General features: G+C 42.0%; 1 protein-coding gene across 4 annotated transcripts in view; it reads right to left on the bottom strand.

Annotated features, from left to right (window-relative positions):
- LOC143808872 (T-cell differentiation antigen CD6-like) overlaps positions 1–22,009 on the bottom strand; it is a 467,903-nt gene that overhangs the window by 120,398 nt on the left and 325,496 nt on the right. For 3 of the 4 annotated variants that reach the window (XM_077292011.1, XM_077292013.1, XM_077292014.1), the window contains one exon: positions 5,862–5,936. The exons of the other annotated variant lie outside the window; for it this stretch is intronic. In XM_077292011.1, coding sequence (XP_077148126.1) covers positions 5,862–5,936 — 75 coding nt within the window. The remainder of the gene's footprint in view (positions 1–5,861; positions 5,937–22,009) is intronic. 4 annotated transcript variants of the gene reach the window in all.

Raw genomic sequence — 22,009 nt, 5'->3', positions numbered from 1 at the left:
CTCATTTTACACAGAGTAGATGCCATGTTTCAAGGGCTATTCCTTGCTTAAACACAAACAGCTGTGTCCCTACAAGACATACAGCAAATGGTCAGTCAGTCCGAACAGATCAATCAGGACAGCGGGACAGCGACACAGCAAAACAGATGTGGGGGAGATATACAGACAGCCAGAGTTTCTGCTGACCCAGACAGCTCCATACAGACAGAACAGGGCAATCCCCAACTGTGGGACAGCGATATACCCAACAGAACATCAAACAGACCTATGACCCTGACACGTCGATACAGACAGGCCAGGTCAATCCCCAACTGTGGGACATTGATATGCCCAGCAGGCTTCCAGGACAGGTCAATCTCCCCCATGACCCCGACATGGCCAGACAGAGCAATCAACACAGCGGGGCACTGACACAGCAAAACAGATGTAGAAGTACACAGAGAGCAGCTTAAAATATTTATTGGCAGAAGAACTACAGGAAAGTAAAAAAAAAAGCACATTATAAGTCAGCTTTAGCTAATTGCTAGCAGCCGCTAGCTATCAGTGTGACGATGCCAAAAGACAACCGCATTTTTGATGAAGTTGATAATTTCTGTCAGAACAACGGATTAAACTTGAAAATTTTGATGACACAAAATCTGACACGATTCTATCATTTCTCTGCAAGTCAGAAGTGAAACACTGTAAAAGCTTTTTGAATGGTAATCCGCACGCTAGATGATGTAATACATATATGCAATAATGACCGCATACAGTACTATATGTATCCTGGATTTGCGAGTTTTGGTAACAATAAGACTCACAATTCTTGTTCAGGAATGTCACAAATTCGCGTGGAAAGATAATATTGTCCGGACAATAAAGCCATAGCTATCAAAAAATATGCCCATCTTATCATCGCAGAGTACGATTAATACCCAGTGGCGACCAGCTTGATTCGACGGGTCTGTATTCACGATATATGCTGCAGGTCTCTGAGTCACTCTTTCTTCCGGAAGCAAATCACAAGGAAACACACCGGCGAATATGCGATCTGTATAATTATCGGTCTTCAGTACCGCTGTAAGCTGTCCATCGTTACTTAATTAAAATCGTACAAGATCTCTCTCCTATTATTAATTTCCAGAATGGTGTGGTTGACTGCAAAAACAATCATATTTATCGTGTGGGGTGTCGGTACTGCAAATCTGACTTCAGCACGCAGGTTACCTGTTTTAATGAGCGAGAAATGTCCTCCAGGCTCTTGATCAGGCGATAAATCAAAAGCAAATAGCGTGAATCCAGCCATAAATTCTTCACGATCTATTGCCATAGCACAATCAGCCTTTTGCTTACCAGATATATGGGCAAGCGCCATATACTCTCTGATGGCTAAATCAACATTAAAATTAGGATTATAAGGTCTCGCTGGAATCTGCTGCCCATTGAGATATAAAGCCGCATGGCTGACATGATAGTGATAGAACAGCAAAGGGTTTTTTGCGTAAGACCCGCTAAACGCTTCATTATCTACAAAGCCCAATATAACAGTTTTTGGTATCTGGCCTAGAAAGAGGTTCTCGTGGTTCGTGATCCGTGTCCCTGCGGCGATACTGTACACTTTCATGCATGTTCGGTCAATAGCATACTTGGCAGTTGTGGATAAGAGGGCCTGACTGTGACCGATTCGGACTGCTGGAGATACCTGCACTCTTTTCACATAGAGAGCCGCTTGTGAGATTTGCACCTTCAGCGGCTCGGCTTCTGCTGACATGAGGCAGAAAGCATCCTTATTTCTTGTTAACTTAACCTTAAGGTCAAGTCCATTCAATATTAACTTTGGTTGGTTAAATATATCCCCAAAAATGGGCCCCAAGAGGTCGATGGGCTTTGAGTGGGAAGTTGCATTGGCTCTTTTGATAAATCCTGCATTTGCACCATCCAAGCCACGGTCATTATGATGGCCTGAAGTGTCTTTATAGAACAAACCGGCTGTAAATTGTGATGACAGCGTCTGCGAGCTGTAATTTAAAAGGGTCTCTATGTACGCTCTATAGCTGTAGAGATTGTACGATTGTGAGATAAGTCGGTCTCCCAGAGTAATATCGACCTGGTTAAAAAGAGTGGTTAGAGGGTAGTTTATGAGCGCCACACGCGAGCCATCGGCTATAGCCGTATTATCTTGCTTGACGATGCGGCAATTTATGTACAGCAGTGTGTTGTTCAGGTCATAATAATAATCGCCGCTCCCAGATATGAAAAATTCCAACGGCCCATTGTCTGACAGTGCCGCAACCGGTTGTACCTCTACAAAAAGAGATTTCTCTATACTTGTTTGTGTCGGTGGTATGTCAAAAATATCCGGTTCAAATTTTGCACACTCTACAGAAGCATCATGCAGGAAAGCCATGACAATTGATTTGAAGATGTTTTCCACAGAGCGTCTTACTCGTCATGAGCATCGGCGGTAAAGGCGGGCTCTCGCATCTCTTTCTTTTTTGTGCTCTTTTAGCAACATAAATTATCCCAGAACCATCTTGCTGTGGTTGTGCATTTGCCCTATTCATAAGGGCCGATGAGACAGTAGTGACAGCGTCTTTAGCAATGTTTCTGACAGCCATCTTCACGTGTGGCTTTACTAATTCTAAGCCTTTTCTGAAAAGTGGTACAGCGCGGCGAAATAAGCCTTTACATATCCTGGCCAGGCCAGAACCATACATGTACTCACTGCTGCTGAACCCCTCTAACCCGTGCCCCAACTGGGCAGTATAGTAGCGGGCATAAACAGCGGGGTCGCCATATGCCCTTTGAGACACCATTTTATCGTGTCAATACTGGCGCGGTCTAAAATGTAATCGCACAATACTTTTTCCATACTTGAATTTAACTGGTGTGCCTTGGTCTGATAAGATAGAGATTGTCACAGAATCAAAATGCTGCTAGCATAAGGGCACGTAATCGGGTCTTGTGTACTGAAGGGTGATAATCTCACCGCTCTTGCCGGTTACCTGAGCGGTTCTCAGAAGTTGGACATAGCTGTCCCCCACAAGCTGATGCTGCATTATATCTGAGTACACAAACAATGTATAAAATCCCTCTTTTATATCTGCATAAATTCGATCAACCGGGCTATTACCTACAGAAGCCTCAATGTATGGTTGGAGGCCTAAAATGTGCCCCAATTTGTGGCCGGGGGCAAAATGTATTGATGGTGAATCCGATAGGGTGACGCTCTTCACATCATCATAACGCAGCTTAAAACCATCACTGGATATCTTCAAAATATCAATTCTCTCATTAATCACGCGTATGAGGTCCGCAATTGTTGAATAAAACCCCGACTTTACGTAATATTCCTTTAGCACATCGCCACGTTTTCCTATATAGAAATTCCCGTCATTCTGTTCAAATGTGTACCATGTATGCGGATATTGAATTTCCGTTAGCGCAACTTCGTACGGGCATCCAAGCTAAACCGGCTTAGACAATTTATTTGTATACTCTGCAATTGTATTTTCTGGAAAAATATCGCGTTTGAAGCTAGTGTTATAAAGAATGAGCCAGCTTCCATGGTTATATATCTGTCAACTCTGAAGTCGGGATCCAACTATTTAATTTTTCGGGGTACCCCAGCCATAGGTATTTTTTGCAGCTCTTCCTTATAAAATGACCCCTCTACAGCGTCGCCGGCTAAATCACTAATTTTATAAAGAGGTTTATGAAATTTATGGGAGACGGCGGTAATTAAAAAAAATCTCTTCGCTGTATGTTTTCTCATACCCCTTGCAAAATGTTCCCTTATAGCGCGATATTCTGACATGACTTGCTGTGTCACAGCAGTAGGGCTACAGCGTATAGCTGAGTGGTATGTATGATTGTAGCTATGCACCAAATCCGGTAAAATATCAATGTACCTAAAGGTATTATGCTTCGTAAGATAGCGCCACATGCGGGTTTTTAATGTGCGATTAAAGCGCTCCACCGTAGCGGCCTTTACGGCATTGTTGGTAAAAAAAGTGGTGAATATTATGCATATTACATAGTTGCTTGAGTGATGAATTTATAAATTCTTTGCCGCGATCCGTCTGCAATTTCTCAGGTATGCGCTTATCATTTTGAAATATTAATTCGAATAATCTGGCTACAGATGCACCAGTCTTGTTTGATAAGGCCACGCACCATGCGTATCTCGATACAGTATCAATCACCGTCAGGATGTATTTGACATTATCATTCTCCCTTGAATAGTCAATTAAACTTACGAGATCTGCTTGCCACTGTGCATCAATGTCCGAGACAAAAGGTTTATTTGTCAAAAAGCGTTTTCTAGTAGGTCTGTGTAGTGTGTAGGCATCTTGTTTATCCAACCATTCAGCCACATCAGATTTCTTAATTCCACGGTCTCTTGTCTCTCTAAATAATTTGTCAATTCCGCTGAATGATCCTGGAGCCTTAGGTGTGAAATATTGTTTCTCTAATATTTCCTCATAGGAATTAGAAGCCATGATTGAATAAATGTTTGTGTGCCGATGATCAACAGCCGCATGCCTCTTCCAGAAACTCAATTGTATAAAATTTCATATTAAATGCTGTATTTATTCCAAATATTCCAGTCCTAGATAATATATTTCAGTCCTTGATAAGTTATTCAATTTTAACACAACAGCTGCAACTCATTAGTGTAATCCTATACTGCCTGGATGAAATCACTGAAGGGCTGAACACGACCAGAACTTGTGGGTGGTGTTTTCTCTTTAAATACAGGACAAGCGCGCTCCAGGTTTGACAAGCAGAATCTTAAAGACAGTTTTTCTGCAAATCTGAACAGCTGCTCTGCTCTACTCTTTGAAAAAAGTAAGTGTTTACTGACTTGCGCCCTAATATTATCATTGTCTATAGCGTATATATTTGTAATATAGTTTTAAACTGTATTTATCCGCGGTATAGATATAGATAAAACTTTTCCCCTTTTTATTTAAGATGGAATCCCAATATGCCTGCGATCAATACAGTCCCCTTCTTACAAGCACAGCATTAGGTATTATACCGAATATAATGTACAGAGTATTGGCTCATTCTGATTAAGTAATTATATTATAAGTAATTTATATTAATTATATATTCTTTCATTCTTTCTTATTTAAGAGGAGTGCATGTCTCCTGATTATGGCAATAATTTCATCATGCCGAATTATGAACTCTTTGAATCCGTAGCTGCGGAACCATTAGAAGATAATGAGTCTGCTCATCACCCTATCACAGGTAATTAGATTCTCCTTTTTGCATTTAGATAGGGAAAAATGTCGTTGTAACACGGTACCAAGATATTTATCTTTCCTGTATCACATGTAAGAAACCTATATATATATTATCTATGTTAATTCTACACCACAGACAAACACGTTTTATATAGTACGCAAAGTAAATTTGTGCCTACTGCATAAATATGACTATGTTAAGCAAAACATAGGTAATATGGTATGTCTTGCTATATTAATTTTACACCACAAATATGGTTTATACAGTAAAACTATATTATACAGCACAACTAAATTTGCACCTACTGTATAAATATGACTATGTTAAGCAAATATATGTAATAAGTCTTTATACACGGTTAAATACCTCAAGCGGTGAATACGGTAGTTAGGATGTATTAACAGCTATTAACTATTGTATTACACAAATTATGTCATAATAAATATACGGTTAAATTATTAAAACAAATACACCATAAACACGGGTTATACCTTAAAACTGTATTATGCTATGTCAGCTGATTTAATCCTTTGTATGTAAACACGCACTAAATGCAATTTCTCATACAGATACTGACACGCATTTATCGGTCTATATGTCGGAAAACTGGTATGCTCACGAACCATGTGAAAATCTGGATTCAGACGTCGAGATCATAGATGTCAAGAACCCTGTAATTTCACCGCTACCCGATGCTCCTAAAAGACGTGGAAATTCGTTAAGCAGGTGTCTCAAGAATAGAAAAGGTAACGGTTCACTTGAAATACATACGATTCTCAGTTTTGTGTAGAAGTCAATTCTGTGTTAACTAATAGTTATATTTTATTTACATCTGCTAAACTAGTTGTCAGAAAAATTCAATTTGAAAAAGAGAATATTCCCGTCTCAACGAGTTCGAACAATGCGATGTCCATTAAACCAGGAGCTGCGGAGGTGCAATTCCCGGTTCATACTTGTAAGTATATATCTGGTCTGCTCTATACTGGATTTATACAAACATTGTTACAATGATTTCATGGATAACTGTCACAGTTAAGTTTTCAAATACTACACAGGATCATGGATAACTACGGGCGTGTAGCTTTTCCCAATTGTACACCGGTTTCGCGGATAACTGACACTTGTATCTTTTCTTTTAGATACGCCGGATCTTCAAACACGAGTTTTGCATCAGCGTAATTATGGATCTGCACAGAATCACCCCCAAAGAGCTAATGCGGCTGTGAGAACAACTCCTCTTTTGCCCATCTGTGTTGTGGATCGTGAGGAAAGCTACACAGCACCCAAACACTCCAGGAATCCAAGCCCAAAGATTTCACATCAAAAATATAAGAACGTTTCAAGAGAGAGATTTGCATCGCAGAACGATAGTCCCAGCATAACTCAGGAAGCCAGTAGCACAATCAGCATTCCACAAGTTACTCCTGAAAACAGAGAAATTGAGCAGCTCGTCGAGGGTAAGAAGAGTAATAACCGGGGCAATATACGGGTGTGTCAAACTGTACAATCTGTAGATATTGCTCTTGCAGGATCTTCTAGCGATTTCGGCATTGTATTACCTCTAAAGAAACGATCAGTATCACGACGGCGTGTAAGTAAAAAACAGAAAGTTGCTGAACATTCATCTTACACAGGGAGTCCTGTGTGGGATGATGAACATGTCAAAATGTTTATTGCTATGTCTGCGCAGTACGCCCATACCAAGCTCGCGCAGATCAGACTAAAATCTTTCTGTGATACGTATGAAAGACTGATAAATGCATGTCCAACACCTGGCATTATCGCTGAACTATATGATTTTAAACTAAATCATGCATGTGTACATACACCCCCTGTGAAATTAAATAAATCTAAATCCACCTGACTAAGCTTGGTTGGGCTATGGGTTGAAAAAATTAACTAAAATAATGCTGCAAAGATCTTATAGAGCAAGAGTCATTAAGAAGGCTCTACAGATGTTGGCTAGTTCCAGAAGATCGCAAGCAGCTAGAAGCGGGCGAAAGACAGTTTGCAGCGCAATAACTACACAATATCCCCAGAGGCTGTTACATGATTCAACTACAGTTTTACACATCCATGACAACCCTGGAGGTGTCAACAGCAGTGCTGATCCAGATGCTCAGAGCAGTGGGCATCTTGAAACACATACTGAAAATGCGCATGATGCAGCCTCTGTAGGTAATGGTGTTTATGATAATGAAATGGTCGTAGATCGTTCAGACGTTTTACAGCATTTTTATCATCATCAAAGGCCGCTCCGCAATTTCAACGCGCATATACATACAGATCATTTTAGATTTGTAAATTTGGAGCGTGTACAAACATTTGTAGAGGCCGTAAATATTGTTCATGACGGCATTCAGTCATTACTGGATAGAATCATCAGGGACATTGAACCTGGTGACATTGTACAGTTAAGGCTTGAATGTGGCGATACTTTAGACCCTATTTTCACTACAAAACAAACCCTGGAAGATTTTAATTCTGAATCTTTTTTAAATGCTGTTCCCCGCACACTTCAAAGTAACGTTGAATGTCTAGCATCCAATTCGTTACAGCTAGTCATCACCATCATTAAAAATCACGGTGGTGTAAAAAAGGCGCTTGAAATCTATAGCGAACAGTCAGATCATTAAACAAAAGAGGCAATGGCTGTATGATTTTAACACGACAAAAAACACAAACATTTTTATAGCGTGTTTTACAACAGCATATGCCCGGCTAGAGCTCTATTCGCTGCTGGACTGGCTGCAGGAGAGGTGCCTTTATCACGACACAGATTCTGTTATTTTTGTACAGAGAGATGGTGAGTGGCAGCCGCCTTTAGGCGATTACCTGGGGGAACTGACCAGTGAAATACCCGATGGTACACACATCACAGAATTTGTATCCGCGGGCCCCAAAACTTACGGATACAAACTCAACACCGGTAAAACTGTCTTAAAAGTTAAGGGGATAACACTAAATGTTGGTAACTCTCAATCTATTAATTTCAACAGTCTAAAAGATCTAGTTCTGGACTACCCGCGCAATTCTGACACAAACTCAGAAACGTATTGTCGTACAGCAGCCGTCCATTGTGAGAAATAAAAAGTACTGGGATCTTGAGACAAGGCCTTTATTCAAAACACAAAAAAGTGCATTTACACAAAGCGGCGCCTAATTGACGATTTCACCACTTTGCCTTTTGGCTATTAGCCGAGTATTGTGATGGATACACGCCTGCAACACCCATTCTCATGCATTCTAGCAGGCCCGTCTAATTCTGGAAAGAGCTATTTTGTAAAACAACTGCTATATAATATTGAAACTAATTTTTCTCAGAAACCTGATAATATTGTTTGGTTTTATTCGTGTTGGCAAAAACTATATGATGAAATCTCTCTCTCTTTTCCCAACACCAGATTTGTGGAGGGTCTGCCAAATACATTCGTAGATGACGAATTATTCCCGCCGGAGAAGGTGAATTTGGCTATTGTTGATTATCTCATGGAGAGTGCTAGTGAAAATTGTGAGATAGAAAAAGCCTTTACCAAGTATGTGCACCACAGAAATCTCAGCATTTTCTACCTGGTACAAAACATATTTTGTCAGGGTAAGAAAAGCCGCACGATCAATTTAAACACCAAGTACATGGTACTTTTTAATAACTCCCGAGATAAATTACAAGTTTTAACTCTAGCTCGTCAGATGTATCCCAGAAAAACACGTTTTTTCCTAGAAGCTTTTGAGGATGCCACGCTGGAGCCTTATGGGTATTTGCTGGTAGATTTGAGAGCTAATACCCCTGAGGATCTTCGCTTAAGGACTGGATAGTTTCCACCAGCGTTGCCTGCTGTCTATGTTCAAAAGAAAAACACTTCTAAAAAGTTAATTTTACCCAGGTATCAGACATTCTAAGCTGTGTGCGTTGTGATGTAAAGATGTCTGAGAGACTCCGGCATAACTGGGCTCTCTTAAAAACTCTGGTGAAAGCACCCCCGGCTGTCCGAAAGTCTATTTTGCGCAATGCAAGCAATGATTTAATTACAGCCATAGGTGAGATTGCTTTAAACATCTTAAAAGGCAGGATTCCGCTGAAAGAGCGTCAAAAGGGCATATTAAAGAAGTGGCGTAAAGCTATAAGAACCCTGAGCGACAGATCTCAGCCCATAAAGAAAAAGAAGCGGCTACTAAAGCAGGCCGGCGGGTTTATCGGCCCTCTTTTAGCTTTTGCAATTCCAATAATAACAAGTCTGCTCACAGGAAAATAATGGAGCATACAGAGAAAATGTATCTAATCCCCAAACAGGAGCTAGACAAACTAAGACCCAGTACTACAGATAACATACGCCACAGTGTTATTCGTCGCCTTGATGGTGAAATTAGCGCCATTTTACAACGTCGTGACATTCCCGATGTGAAAATTAAAATGTATAGCTCCGTGCTACAGCGCTACTTGGTACATACGAGGCACAGCTCAAAAGAAGTAACGGCTTTAAATCTGATTAGCACTCCTGATCCTGATCAGCAACAATTGTCAAATACCGACTCTGATAAAAATCAAGAGGTCGCTGAAATTGTCAGCCATATAAACCAAAGATATAAAAAGAATGCTGAATTTTTACTAAACAGGTTACGGCAGAATAAAAATGTTACAGCCTGGAATAATAAAGCTGAATTTATTTTCAAAGGATCCATAATACCCGGGTCTAACTTACTGAATTTGGTACGTAGTACAACACAGAGACATGCTCTGACCAGCAGAAATTTACCTCCGGGTTGGGATTCATTTATGCAGGCTATGGCCGAGCTAAATATGCCATCCACAGTTGTGGGTAATCCCACTACTAGGAAGCTTTTAGATGAATTAAAAAATTCCAGCAGTGAGACACGCGCTGTATCTACACCACAGAAGCCAGCCCCGACGCCCCGTACAATTCAATCTTTACATTCCCTGTCATTAGGCACCACACGCGGAACTCGGCTACCTAAAAAAAGGTCTCTACCGATACTACAATCCATGTGGCTCACGATGTAAAGAATGTACTGGATAAATGCTGTACTTGGCTTGTAACACTATATTATTTATTTGTAAGAAGTGTAATGATGTATGTTAATTGTACTTGTGATACTATTTACTTATTTATTTTGTAAGAAGTGCGTTGATGTATGTTCATTGTACTATTTAATGTTTTTGCTTTTTATATTCTGTAAGAATTTTTATATTATTGAAATGTCTTTGCAATATATTTATTTTATAACAATAAAATCTTTTAAACTTTTACAATATCGTGTCATTGCTTTTTTTTTTTTATAAACGTATAAAACACACCGCTTCATACTTGCTGGTGTTGTAACATGGCCATATACATAATATGCCCATATAATGAGACTGGTGTTATAAACCACGTGTAAAAATGAGAATCCCAGTATCAAATAAATACACGACTAGGATATAAAATTATATAAACAGCATGGTGTGTTATAAAACACTGGTTCTAAAATACATTGCTCTGATTACAGCAGCAATCTCATAACAACTTCATATAAAATGAAAATCTAATATGATATAAAAACAATGTATCAAATACTGTGATAACAATATCAAACACTATCAAAAGGGGAAAGCTGCCAGACAGGGAGGGGAGGGGTTACACACTTTTATTAGGGGCGGGCCCACCTGTCAAATTAAGTTTGACGAGACATCCCTCTTCTCTACTACTAACACAGATGCAAAATAGGATTTTAAAATTTCTGCCTTCTCAACATCATTTTTGACGACTTCACCCTTTTCATCCTGTAAAAATCCTATAGCATCTTTGACTTTTCTTTTGCTTTTGACATACATTCAAAATCCTTTTTTACTGCTTTTGGTCCCCCTTGCAAGCCTTACTTCATTACTGGCTTTAGCTCTTCTAATGCTCATTACTTGCCCTGCATTCCCTGCAAACAGCATTATATTCTTCTTTAGAAAAGCCCCCTCTTTCCATTTGATATACATTTCTTTTTTCCTTTTTAACAAATTATTAAGTTCTGCGTTCATCCATCCTGAATAAAACTAGGGGGAAAAGGACAGCACAATAGGGTTTTATCCAAGGAAGATAAAGGTGTTTAAATAAGGTTATACTAACCTGATTTAGTTGTATCTGCACAATATTTCAATCACTTATACATCCAAATGCTGCAGGTCCAGTGGGTTATCAGACTGGGAAAACAAAGATAAGGAGGATTTACAAATAATTTGCGCTGGTAGCCCATGTAATAAAGAAAAGCACAATCCTTTTCCTTTCCTGACTAAATCATGAAATAACACATGTACTTTCTGTCTGGATATGGATTTATTATATTGGATACCAGCAGCGCAGATTATCCACAAATCCTCCTTATCTGTGTTCATCCATCCTTGTCTCTTTAAATGCTTCCAATTCCTCCTTCTTTTCGGGATTGTTACCAATTTTGCAGTGAGAATTTAATTTAGCAAAATTTCCCATCCTTCTTGGACATTTCTGTCCTTTAGAACATCAAGCCTTTGGACCTGCCCTACCCTCTTCCTGAGTCCATTAAAATCTCCCTTTCTGAAGTCCAACCTTAAAGTCTGAGTCCTCATTGTTCTTCCTCCTCTTGTAATCCAAAATTCAAGGATAGCATGATTGCTGCCTCCTAAATTCCCAGCCACCTTTACTTCCTCAACCATTTCCTTCTAGTTGGTAAGAATTGGGTCCAAGATTGTAGATCCTCCTGTCCTCTCTTCTTCGTTTTGAAAAATAAAGTTGTCAGCAAGAGAAGATAAGTTTGTGGACCCATTACTTTGCCTGAGAGAGATTCCCAACAAATATCTGGATAGTTAAAATCTAACATGATCACTGTCATACAGAAACATCTAATGTAATAAAAAGTTCATCCATATCTTCAGTCTGTCCAGGTGGCCTATAGTAAACACCTACAATAGTGTCCTTTCTGTTCTTCTCTCCTTGTATTATTACCCAAACTGTTTCTACAGAGCTACTAGTCTCTGAAGCTTGGATCTCTGGAGATATATATTTTCCTAACATACAATACAACACCTCCTCCCTTCTTGCTCATCCTGTTTCTAATAAATAGGTTGTAGCCTTCAAGGTTTGTATTAAAATCATGTGTATCATCCCACCAAGTTTCATTGATGCCCATGACATCATATCTCTCTTCCTGTGATAGCAGTTCCAATTCTTCTTGTTTGCTTCCCATGCTCTGTGCATTTGTATAGACATGTTTTAGTTTGTAGTTGACTTTCTTACTCCTCTATTTTCATTCAGAATTTGTTGTTATTGTTCTTTATTTCCACTTGTAATACTAGGGTTCTCAAAAGAATTAATTAATTTTTGCCCTGATTAAGAGGTCCTGCGTTGACCTCAAAATGCGTTGACTTTGTAAACCTGTTAAAATAAAGTATCTAAGGAAAATATTTGTGGAATTCTATTATCAGCAGTGCATTCAGTCACACTTCACCGGATATGTTCTTTCTCCAAGTCCTTTGGACTTGTGTCTTGCAGCAGCTGATCTATGTGTTTGTTACATGTTGCTTTGTTGCAACACCACCACTTGAGAAGGTCCATGTTGGTTTATGTGTTGTTTTAACATTTAAAGCCCTATTGTGCGCTTTTCCTTTTCCCAGTTTGCCTTACTACAAAATAATTAGCTGCATATTTTTTCCTGGCCATATGCTTTCCATCCCATATTGATCTCTCCTGATGAGTGGAGCAAGGCATCTACCAAATATGTGCTTTCCTGTTTTCGTAAAATGCAACCCATCCCTAGCAAGTAGTCAATCAGACAGGTAATTCACTCCATGGTCAAGAAACCCAAAACGTTGCTCAGGCACTATCAATGTAACCAGTTGTTCACATGTAGAATTCTGTTCAATCTCTTTCGTCCATGTCCATCCACTGGGAGGATGGAATAAAAGATGACCTGTGCTCCCAGTTTCTTCATTTCTGGCCTAGGTCTTCAAAGTCTCTGCATATAATATCCAGGTCCTTTTTTGCTGTGTCATTTGTTCCTACGTGTATTTGTAGACATGTGTGGTCAATAGTGTTGAGCATTCCGATACCGCAAGTAACAGGTATCGGACGATATTTGCTGTATCGGAATTCCGATACCGAGTTCCGATATTTTTGTGATATCGGAAATCGGAATCGGAAGTTCCCAGTGTATGGTTCCCAGGGTCTGGAGGAGAGGAGACTCTCCTTCAGGCCCTGGGATCCATATTCATGTAAAAAATAAAGAATTTAAATAAAAAATATGGATATACTCACCCGTTCGGCGGCCCCTGGACTTTACCGATGTAACCGGCAGCCTCCGTTCCTAAGAATGAGGAGTTTAGGAAATGCGATGACGTCGCGGCTTGAGATTGGTCGCGTGAGCGGTCACATGAGCGGTCATGCGACCAATCACAAGCCGCAACGTCATCGAAGGTCCTAAGCTCCTCATTCTTAGGAACGGAGGCTGCCGGTTACATCGGTAAGGTCCAGGGGCCGCCGGACGGGTGAGTATATCCATATTTTTTATTTTAATTCTTTATTTTTTACATGAATATGGATCCCAGGGCCTGAAGGAGAGTTTCCTCTCCTTCAGACCCTGGGAACCATCCAGGATACCTTCCGATACTTGTGTCCCATTGACTTGCATTGGTATCGGGTATCGTATCGGCGATATCCGATATTTTTTGGATATCGGCCGATACCATCCGATACCGATACCTTTGAGTATCGGAAGGTATCGCTCAACACTAGTGGTCAACTGTAGCACAGAGGAGTCTTGATACACTATCAGACCTCTTTGATTTGGGCACCTGGAAGACATCACCCTTCTTGTGATGTAATGTCGAGTTGGCAGATAGCAGCTTCTGTTCCTGTCAGTAGGGAATCTCCCACAACCACAACTCTCCTTTTTTTTCATCTCCACAGCACTTTTTTTTCTCCCTTCAAGAGGCTTCTGATTTCTTACTGGAGTGTTCTTTGTGGGCAAAGCACTTTTTTGATGTACATCTTAATAGCTGTCCTGCATAAAAGCCTGGTAGTGGTTCTTCAGTGGTGTGGGTGCTGACTACCTCCTCATCCTCCTGCTTCTTTGGGTAAAATGCTTACACTTCTTTTTTTCTGCAGGTACATTGAAAGTTGCTTCTCTTCGAACATTCTGTACAGTTATTTCTCTCTGTCATTAGCTTCTACATGAACACTGAACTGTTCTTGTTTTGCAACATTCTCAAGAGATTATTCTGCTCTGTCAAGGAAATCCTCATCTTCTTTGATGAGCTTCTTTTCTGAAGACTTTGCACCTTTTTCTCTAACAAAGTCACAAGCTTACATTTCTGGCACGTAAAAGTTTGTCTTTTCCTCTGGCAAGTTTGTGAACATGTAGAGCACATTGAAGCACACCATATGGGTAATCTCCTTCTCCATATTGAACAAAATGAATTACTGTGGACTCGCCATAAAGATTCCCTAAAGTTTAACAATTTCCTCCAAGCAACTCGATCCAGCTACACGCAAACACGCAAAGATCATCAGACTCATTGCGACTCTTCACTCTTCTCAAATGCACCAGGAATATGCAAATTACCTCCCATGAGCTTCAATTCCTGATTAGCAGTCTATCTGGATGACACATTGATTTATTCTGCGGATCTTGAATCACATCAGGTACATGTCAGGCAGGTCTTACAAATACTCAAAGACAAATTATATGTCAAACAAGAGAAATGTATGTTTTCGGTTCAAGATATCCCTTTTCTGGGATATTTCTTATCATCCACCGGTTTTCACATGGATCCGGCGAAAGTCCAGGGGGTACTGGATTGGGATCGTCCTAAAGACCTTAAAGTTTTACAAAGATTTTTCGAGTTTGCTAATTATTATTATTATAATGAAGAACTTTATGGTAGTGGTCAAGCCACTGTTAGGGGTCGAGTTCCCGCCTCAGCACAGGGGGAATCTCGGGCCATCTCCGCTGCGGTCTCCCATTCTTCTCCTGCCGCAGTCGAGCCTGCTCAGCGGAGATGTCGGTCACAGCGTCTCGCTCATGCTGACTCTGTGCAAAGAGTTGCTGCTGCCTTTCCTGCTTCTGCCATTGAGGCCAGTGTTGGGCAGCGGCAAGCAGACGCTGCTGGGACTAAGTCCAGCTTTCCTCGTTCTGAGCATGCCCAGAGTAAGATCTCTCAGTGGAGATCAAGGGTCACATGTTCAGATACTGCTGTCAATTCTATTTGTCCTTCTAGGAAGGTCCTGTAGGTGCGCAGGCTCTGTAGTAGCCTCTCATTGGTCATTCTAGGAAGGTCCTGTATGTGCTGCATCTATTTAAGGCTTGCATGGCCGCACGGCCATGTGCTACTGTCTTTTCAAGTTATGTGCTTTGCGCCAGTGTGGTCATGTGGTTGTATGTGTTCAGGGACCCGGCTGAAATAAGCCCCTAGAATGCTGGCACCTCCGGCAAGGAGATTGTGTTTGAATGTATTCAGGGCCCCGGCTGAAATAAGCCCCTAGAATGCTGGCACCTCCGGCGAGGAGTTTTGTATGCATGCATGACCACTGACTGCTCTAATTTGGGTAGTTAGCCTGTGCCTCTGTGAAAGTTAACAGGGCACAGAGCTTTGCTTTCTCGGCTGCTCTGTGAAGCTAACAGAGGTGGTTCATACCGCCATATAGTGCCGCCGTTCCTAGCAGCAGGTTCTCCTGCACGGTGGATCCCGGGCTGCGAACGCATCTGTTTCAATAAAACATTTATATTTACTTGGTGCGTTCCGCTAGCCGTAACAGCTACTGACGGATATAACCAAGAAAGGGATGGACTTTTCTAAATGTTCCATTCTGGCCAGTGAGACCTTTGCTACTCGAAAGAGATGTTTTGCTTCAGTCCCAATTCTTATACAGGCGGATGTCACTCAGCCATTCATTGTAGAGGATGAAGCATCAGAGCTGGGGGTTGGGGCTGTATTGTTGCAAGGTTCGTCTCCAAGTAAATGGCATCTGTGTGCATACTTTTCCAAGAACCTGTCATCTGCCAAAAGAAACTTTGACATTGGTAATGGGAACTTTTGGCAATAGAGTGGTCCTTTGATGAGTGGGATCATTTTTTGGAAGGGGTAGCTCATCCGGTCATGGTAATCAACGATTATAAAAAAATCTTTTTTATTTGGTGGATCCAGACCTTGGTGTTGGTGATTTGGTCTGGTTGTTCCCGAAGAACATTAAGTTGAAGGTTCCATCTAGGAAACTGAGACCCAGGTTCATCGGCTCTTATAAGATAGTTGCTGACGTTAATCATGTAACGTTTCGCCTTGCTCTGCCACCCACAAGATTCATAATGTATTTCATGGATAACTTCTTAAAAAATATATTGCTTCCTCCGAAACATCTCCTCCATCACCTTTCTTAGTCTTGGTTAGTGGGAATCTGGAATTCCAGATAGCAAATGTTATCTATTCTTGCTTGTAACACCGGTCTCTTCAATATACACTCCAAAGACATACTGATAGGGAATCTAGATTGTGAGCCCCAGAGGGGACAGTGCCAATAATGTCTGTAAAGCACTATGGAAATAATGACGCTATATTATTATTAATATACATTTTTATGGCACCATTTATTCCATGGCGCTTTACACGTGAAAAGGGGGCAAATACAGACAAATACAATAAACATGAGCAAAAAACAAGGCACTAACCGGTACAGAAGGAGGGAGGACCCGGCCCGCGAGGGCTCACAGTCTGCAGGGGATGGGTGAGAATACACCTGGAGAGGGTAGAGCTGGTCGTGTGACGGTTCAGTAGGTTGAGCATCACTGCAGACTGTAGGCTTGTCGGAAGAGGTGAGTTTTCAAGTTCTTTTTGAAGGTTTCTATGGAAGGCGAGAGTCTGATGTGTTGGGGTAGAGAGTTCCAGAGTATGGGGGAAGCACGGGAGAAGTCTTGGATGCGGTTGTGGGAAGAAGAGATAAGAGGGGAGTAGAGAAGGAGATCTTGTGAGGATCGAAGGTTGCGTGTAGGTAAGTACCGGGAGACCATGTCGCAAATGTATGGAGGAGACTGGTTGGGGATGGCTTTGTATGTCATAGTAAGGGTTTTGAACTGTAGCCTCTGGACGATAGGAAGCCAGTGAAGGGCTTGGCATAGGGGAGATGCTGGGGGATAGCGGGGAGATAGGTAGCTTAGTCGGGCAGAAGAGTGTAGGATGGATTGGAGTGGTGCCAGAGTGCTAGAGGGGAGGCAAGAGAGTAGGAGGTTGCAGTAGTTAAGGTGGGAGATGATAAGCGTGTGCACTAGTGTTCTTGTGGTTTCGTTGTCGAGGAATGCGCAGATCTGAGAAATATTTTTGCCCCCCTGGGGCATTCACGCCAACAGCGGTGGATACCGCGTCAGGACCCGATCGCTACCAGCATACAGTCGTTTTTTTCCCTTAACGGACAAATCGTTCAGTGATAACCCACGGATTTAACAAGCATACTGAGTGGATTCTCAGTCTCTCTACAGTACGTAACTGACGAAGGCCACACTAGGCCAAAACGTTTTTCATACTACAGAATAAAAAACCTCAAGTTTAATTTAAGTTGAGTGCCGGGTTCTTTGTATTTAGGGCTGGGATGAAGACTGTGGTGAGGTTAGGGATGAGGTGGGACGGGAGCGGATCAAGCATGCAAGTGGTGAGATGTGATCTAGACAGGATGGTGGAGAGCTGATCTTCTGTCATGGTGGAGAAGCTGGTTTTGGAGGAACAGGGTTGAACAGATAAGAGGGGCATTGGGCGCTTCGGGCCAAAGCTTTCTCTGATCATATCGATCTTCTGTTTAAAGAAAGAGGCAAAGCCTTCAGCAGAAATTAGGGGGGAGGGAGGAGGTGCTGGGGGATGTAGTAAATTGAAAGTGTTGAAAAGCTGTTTAAGGTTGTGAGACAGGGAGGATATGAGAGATGAGAAATAAGTTTGTTTTGCGGCAGTGAGTGTGGACTTAAAGCTGGCGAGGGACTGCTTGTATGCGATGAAGTGCTGGGCAGAGTGGGATTTCTTCCCTCTCTGCTCAGCGACCCTGGAAGCCCGTCTCAGTTTTTTGGTCAGGCTGGTCAGCCAGCGCTGTCTGTTGATTGTACGAGTTTTGCTATACATGAGGGGGGCGGCCGAATTGAGTGTAGCTGTTATTGTGGTGTTATAAAAAGTGGCAGCAGCATCTGTGTCATGAAGGGAATCTATGTCTATAAGAGGGAGAAGGGACTCAGAGAGTGATTGTAAATTGAGGTGTTTGAGATTTCTATGAGAGTGAGTGAGTTTGTGGAGTGGGCATTGCGCACTAGGAGAGGAGAGGGAAGAGAATGTCAGTAGGTTGTGGTCAGAAAGGGGGAGGGGTGAGTTAGTGAGATTAGTAAGGGAACAGAATCGGGTAAAGATAAGGTCTAGTGTGTGGCCATCTTTGTGAGTGGCCCCAGAAAACCATGAGCAGGAGGAGTGAGGCCGAAGGAGGAGTAAGCGATAAAAGTTTAGAGGCAGCTGAGTTGGAAGTGTCAATGGGGATATTGAAGTCACCCATGATGATAGTGGGGATGTCAGCAGAGAGGAAATGAAGTAGCCAGGTGGTGAAGTGGTCGAGAAAGGTGGAGATGGATAGTTCTGGGGGGCGGTAGATGACAGCCAGCTGGAGGTTGGAGGGGAAATAGATGCGGACAGAGTGCACCTCAAACGAAGGAAGAGTATTGGAGGGTGGTAATGGGATTGAAGTAAAGGAGCAGATGGTGGACAGGAGCAAGCCAACTCCTCCAACACGTTTGTTGCTGGGGAGAGGTGTGTGAGAGAGGTGGAATCTGCCACAGGAAAGTGCAGCTGGAGAGGCTGAGTCAGAGTGGGTGAGCCAGGTTTCAGTGTTGCCGAGGAAGGAGAGCTTGTTAGTGATGAAGAGGTCATGGATAAATGGCAGTTTGTTGCAGACGGAGCGTGCGTTCCATAGTTCTCCAAGGGGACCGGGGGAATGGGGGCTGGATGAATGGATATGAGGTTATCATGGTTGGGAAAACGTGTAGAGGATCATGTCAGGGGGTTAGAAATGAGTGTGGGGATGTGTTGAGGAGGGCCAGGATTTGGGGATGCATCACCAGAGATGAGGAGTAGAAGACAGAGCGTTAGAAGGTGGGAGCAGGATAGGACATGATGGGACCGTGTGTGTCTGGAGAAAGAGGATTGTATGTGGAGGAACAGCTGTGAGGAGGAGGTGAGATGGCTGGGGAGGATGGAGGGTGAAATTACTAATTCCTTACTAGGTGGGGAGATTACAGGACATAGGGAAAAATAGAGTAGTGTGGGGGTTAAAGAGAAAAGAAACGGAAACATTGTAGTGGTTTGTTATTTCGTTACCTTACAGTTAATTCCAGTCCAATTCAAGTCTAATTCAAAGTATCGTAAAGTATAGTAATTAGAAATCTGTAAAATGGAAGATGTAATTTGAAAGATACATGGATCAGACTAAAGTCTTGATCAGACTCCTGGGTCTGAATATATCCCCAGCTACGGGCAATTATGTGTGAATGAGGAGGTGGGTGGGTATGGTGAGACCAGATGTAGAGAGTTAAGCAAAGGTCATAAAGAGAGGAAGGGGTTGGAGTGACCACTCAAAGATATGAAACAGGTATTGGAAACAAGATGATAGGTAAGAAAGCATACCAGAAAAAGATTATATGCACTGCACATGGACACTCAGATGCCAGGGAAACCATAGAAAATCAATCGTATATTTAGAGACAGTCAGGATCCAGAGAGAGTTGGTGAAAGTCAGTGCATACCATAGAAAATCAATGCAATATACAGAGACATCCAGGATCCAGGGAGAGTTGGGGAAAGTCAGTGCATACCATAGAAAATCAATGCAAAATACAGTATATATATATATATATATATATATATATATATATATACACACACATATATTAGATGGTGGCCCGATTCTAACGCATCGGGTATTCTACAATATGTATGTACGTATATAGCAGCCACATAGTATATAGCACAGGCCACGTAGTACATAGGAGCCATGTAGTATATAGCAGACAAATACTACGTGGCCTGTGCTATATACTATGTGGCTGCTATATACGTACATACATACATATTGTAGAATACCCAATGCGTTAATATAGGCCACGCAGTATATAACACAGCCCAAACAGTATATAACACAGCCCACATACTATATAACACAGCCCACGCAGTATATAGCAGCCATGTAGTATATAACACAGGGCACGTAGTATATAGCACAGCGCACGCAGTATATAACACAGCCCACGGAGTATATCACACTGCCCATGTAGTATATAGCAGCCATTTAGTATACAACGCAGCCCACGCAGTATATAGCACAGCCCACGTAGTATATAGCAGTGTGGGCACCATATCCCTGTTAAAAATAATTAAAATAAAAAATAGTTATATACTCGCCCGCCGGGATCCAGGGAAGCTCTGGCCATGCGCGCGGCTGCCGCCATCTTCCATTCCAAGGATGCATTGCGAAATTACCCAGATGACTTCGCGGTCTCGTGAGACCGCTAAGTCTTCTGGGTCATTTCGCAATGCATCTCTGGCGGCAGGCTCGAGTGCATCGTCGGACTACGGAGGGTGAGAATAGCAAGTTGGTTTTTTTATTATTATTTTTAACATTAGATCTTTTTACTATTGATGCTGCATAGGCAGCATCAATAGTACAAGGTTGGGGACACACAGGGTTAATAGCAGCGGTAACGGAGTGCGTTACCCGCGGCATAACGCTGTCCGTTACCTCTGGCTTTAACCCTGTGTGAGCAGCGACCAAAGGGGAGTATGGAGCGGGCGCCGGGCACTGACTGCAGGGGAGTAGGGAGGGACTAATCGGACTGTGGCCATCGCTGATTGGTCGCGGCAGCCATGACAGGCAGCTGGCGAGACCAATCAGCGACGCGGGATTTACGTTACGGAAGTTGCCGACAGAAAGACGGAAGTACCCCTTAGACATTTAGAGATTTTTCTGTATTTTCATGACTATGAAAATTGTAAATTCACACTGAAGGCATCAAAACTATGAATTAACACATGTGGAATTATATATTAACATAAAAGTGTGAAACAACTGAAAATATGTCTTATATTCTAGTTTCTTCAAAGTAGCCACCTTTTGCTTTGATGAGTGCTTTACACACTCTTGGCATTCTCTTGATGAGTTTCAAGAGGTAGTCACCGGAAATGATCTTCCAACAATCTTGAAGGAGTTCCCAGAGATGCTTAGAACTTGATGGCCATTTTGCCTGTCCTTAGCAGTGGTTTCCTAGCAGCTATTTTACCATGAAGGCCTGCTGCACAAAGTCTCCTCTTAAGGCCGGGGTCACACATGCGAGTTTTACGGACGTAAGAGCGCAGAAACTACGTCCGTAAAACTCGCATAACATACGGCACAATTATTCTCAATGGGGCTGCTCCTATTAGCCGTATATTACGGTTCAGTATTATACGGCTTTCTACGGCCGTACAAAATCGCAGCATGCTGCGTTTGTCAGCGTACTGCGCAAAAAAATCGCCAATGAAAGTCTATGGGGGCGTGAAAAATACGGATTCCACACTGACCAGCAGTGTGACTTGCGAGAAATACGCAGCGGTGTTAGTGAAAAGTCGGTAATTCAATTGCCGGCTTTTCATTTCTCCTGCACAAACCCGACAGGATATGAGACATGGTTTACATACAGTAAACCATCTCATATCCCCTTTTTTTTTGCATATTCCACATTACTAATGTTAGTAGTGTGTATGTGCAAA

Source organism: Ranitomeya variabilis, chromosome 2, assembly GCF_051348905.1.
Source record: "Ranitomeya variabilis isolate aRanVar5 chromosome 2, aRanVar5.hap1, whole genome shotgun sequence".
NCBI classification, from domain to species: domain Eukaryota; kingdom Metazoa; phylum Chordata; class Amphibia; order Anura; family Dendrobatidae; genus Ranitomeya; species Ranitomeya variabilis.
This window is presented reverse-complemented; position numbering and strand designations above follow the sequence as displayed.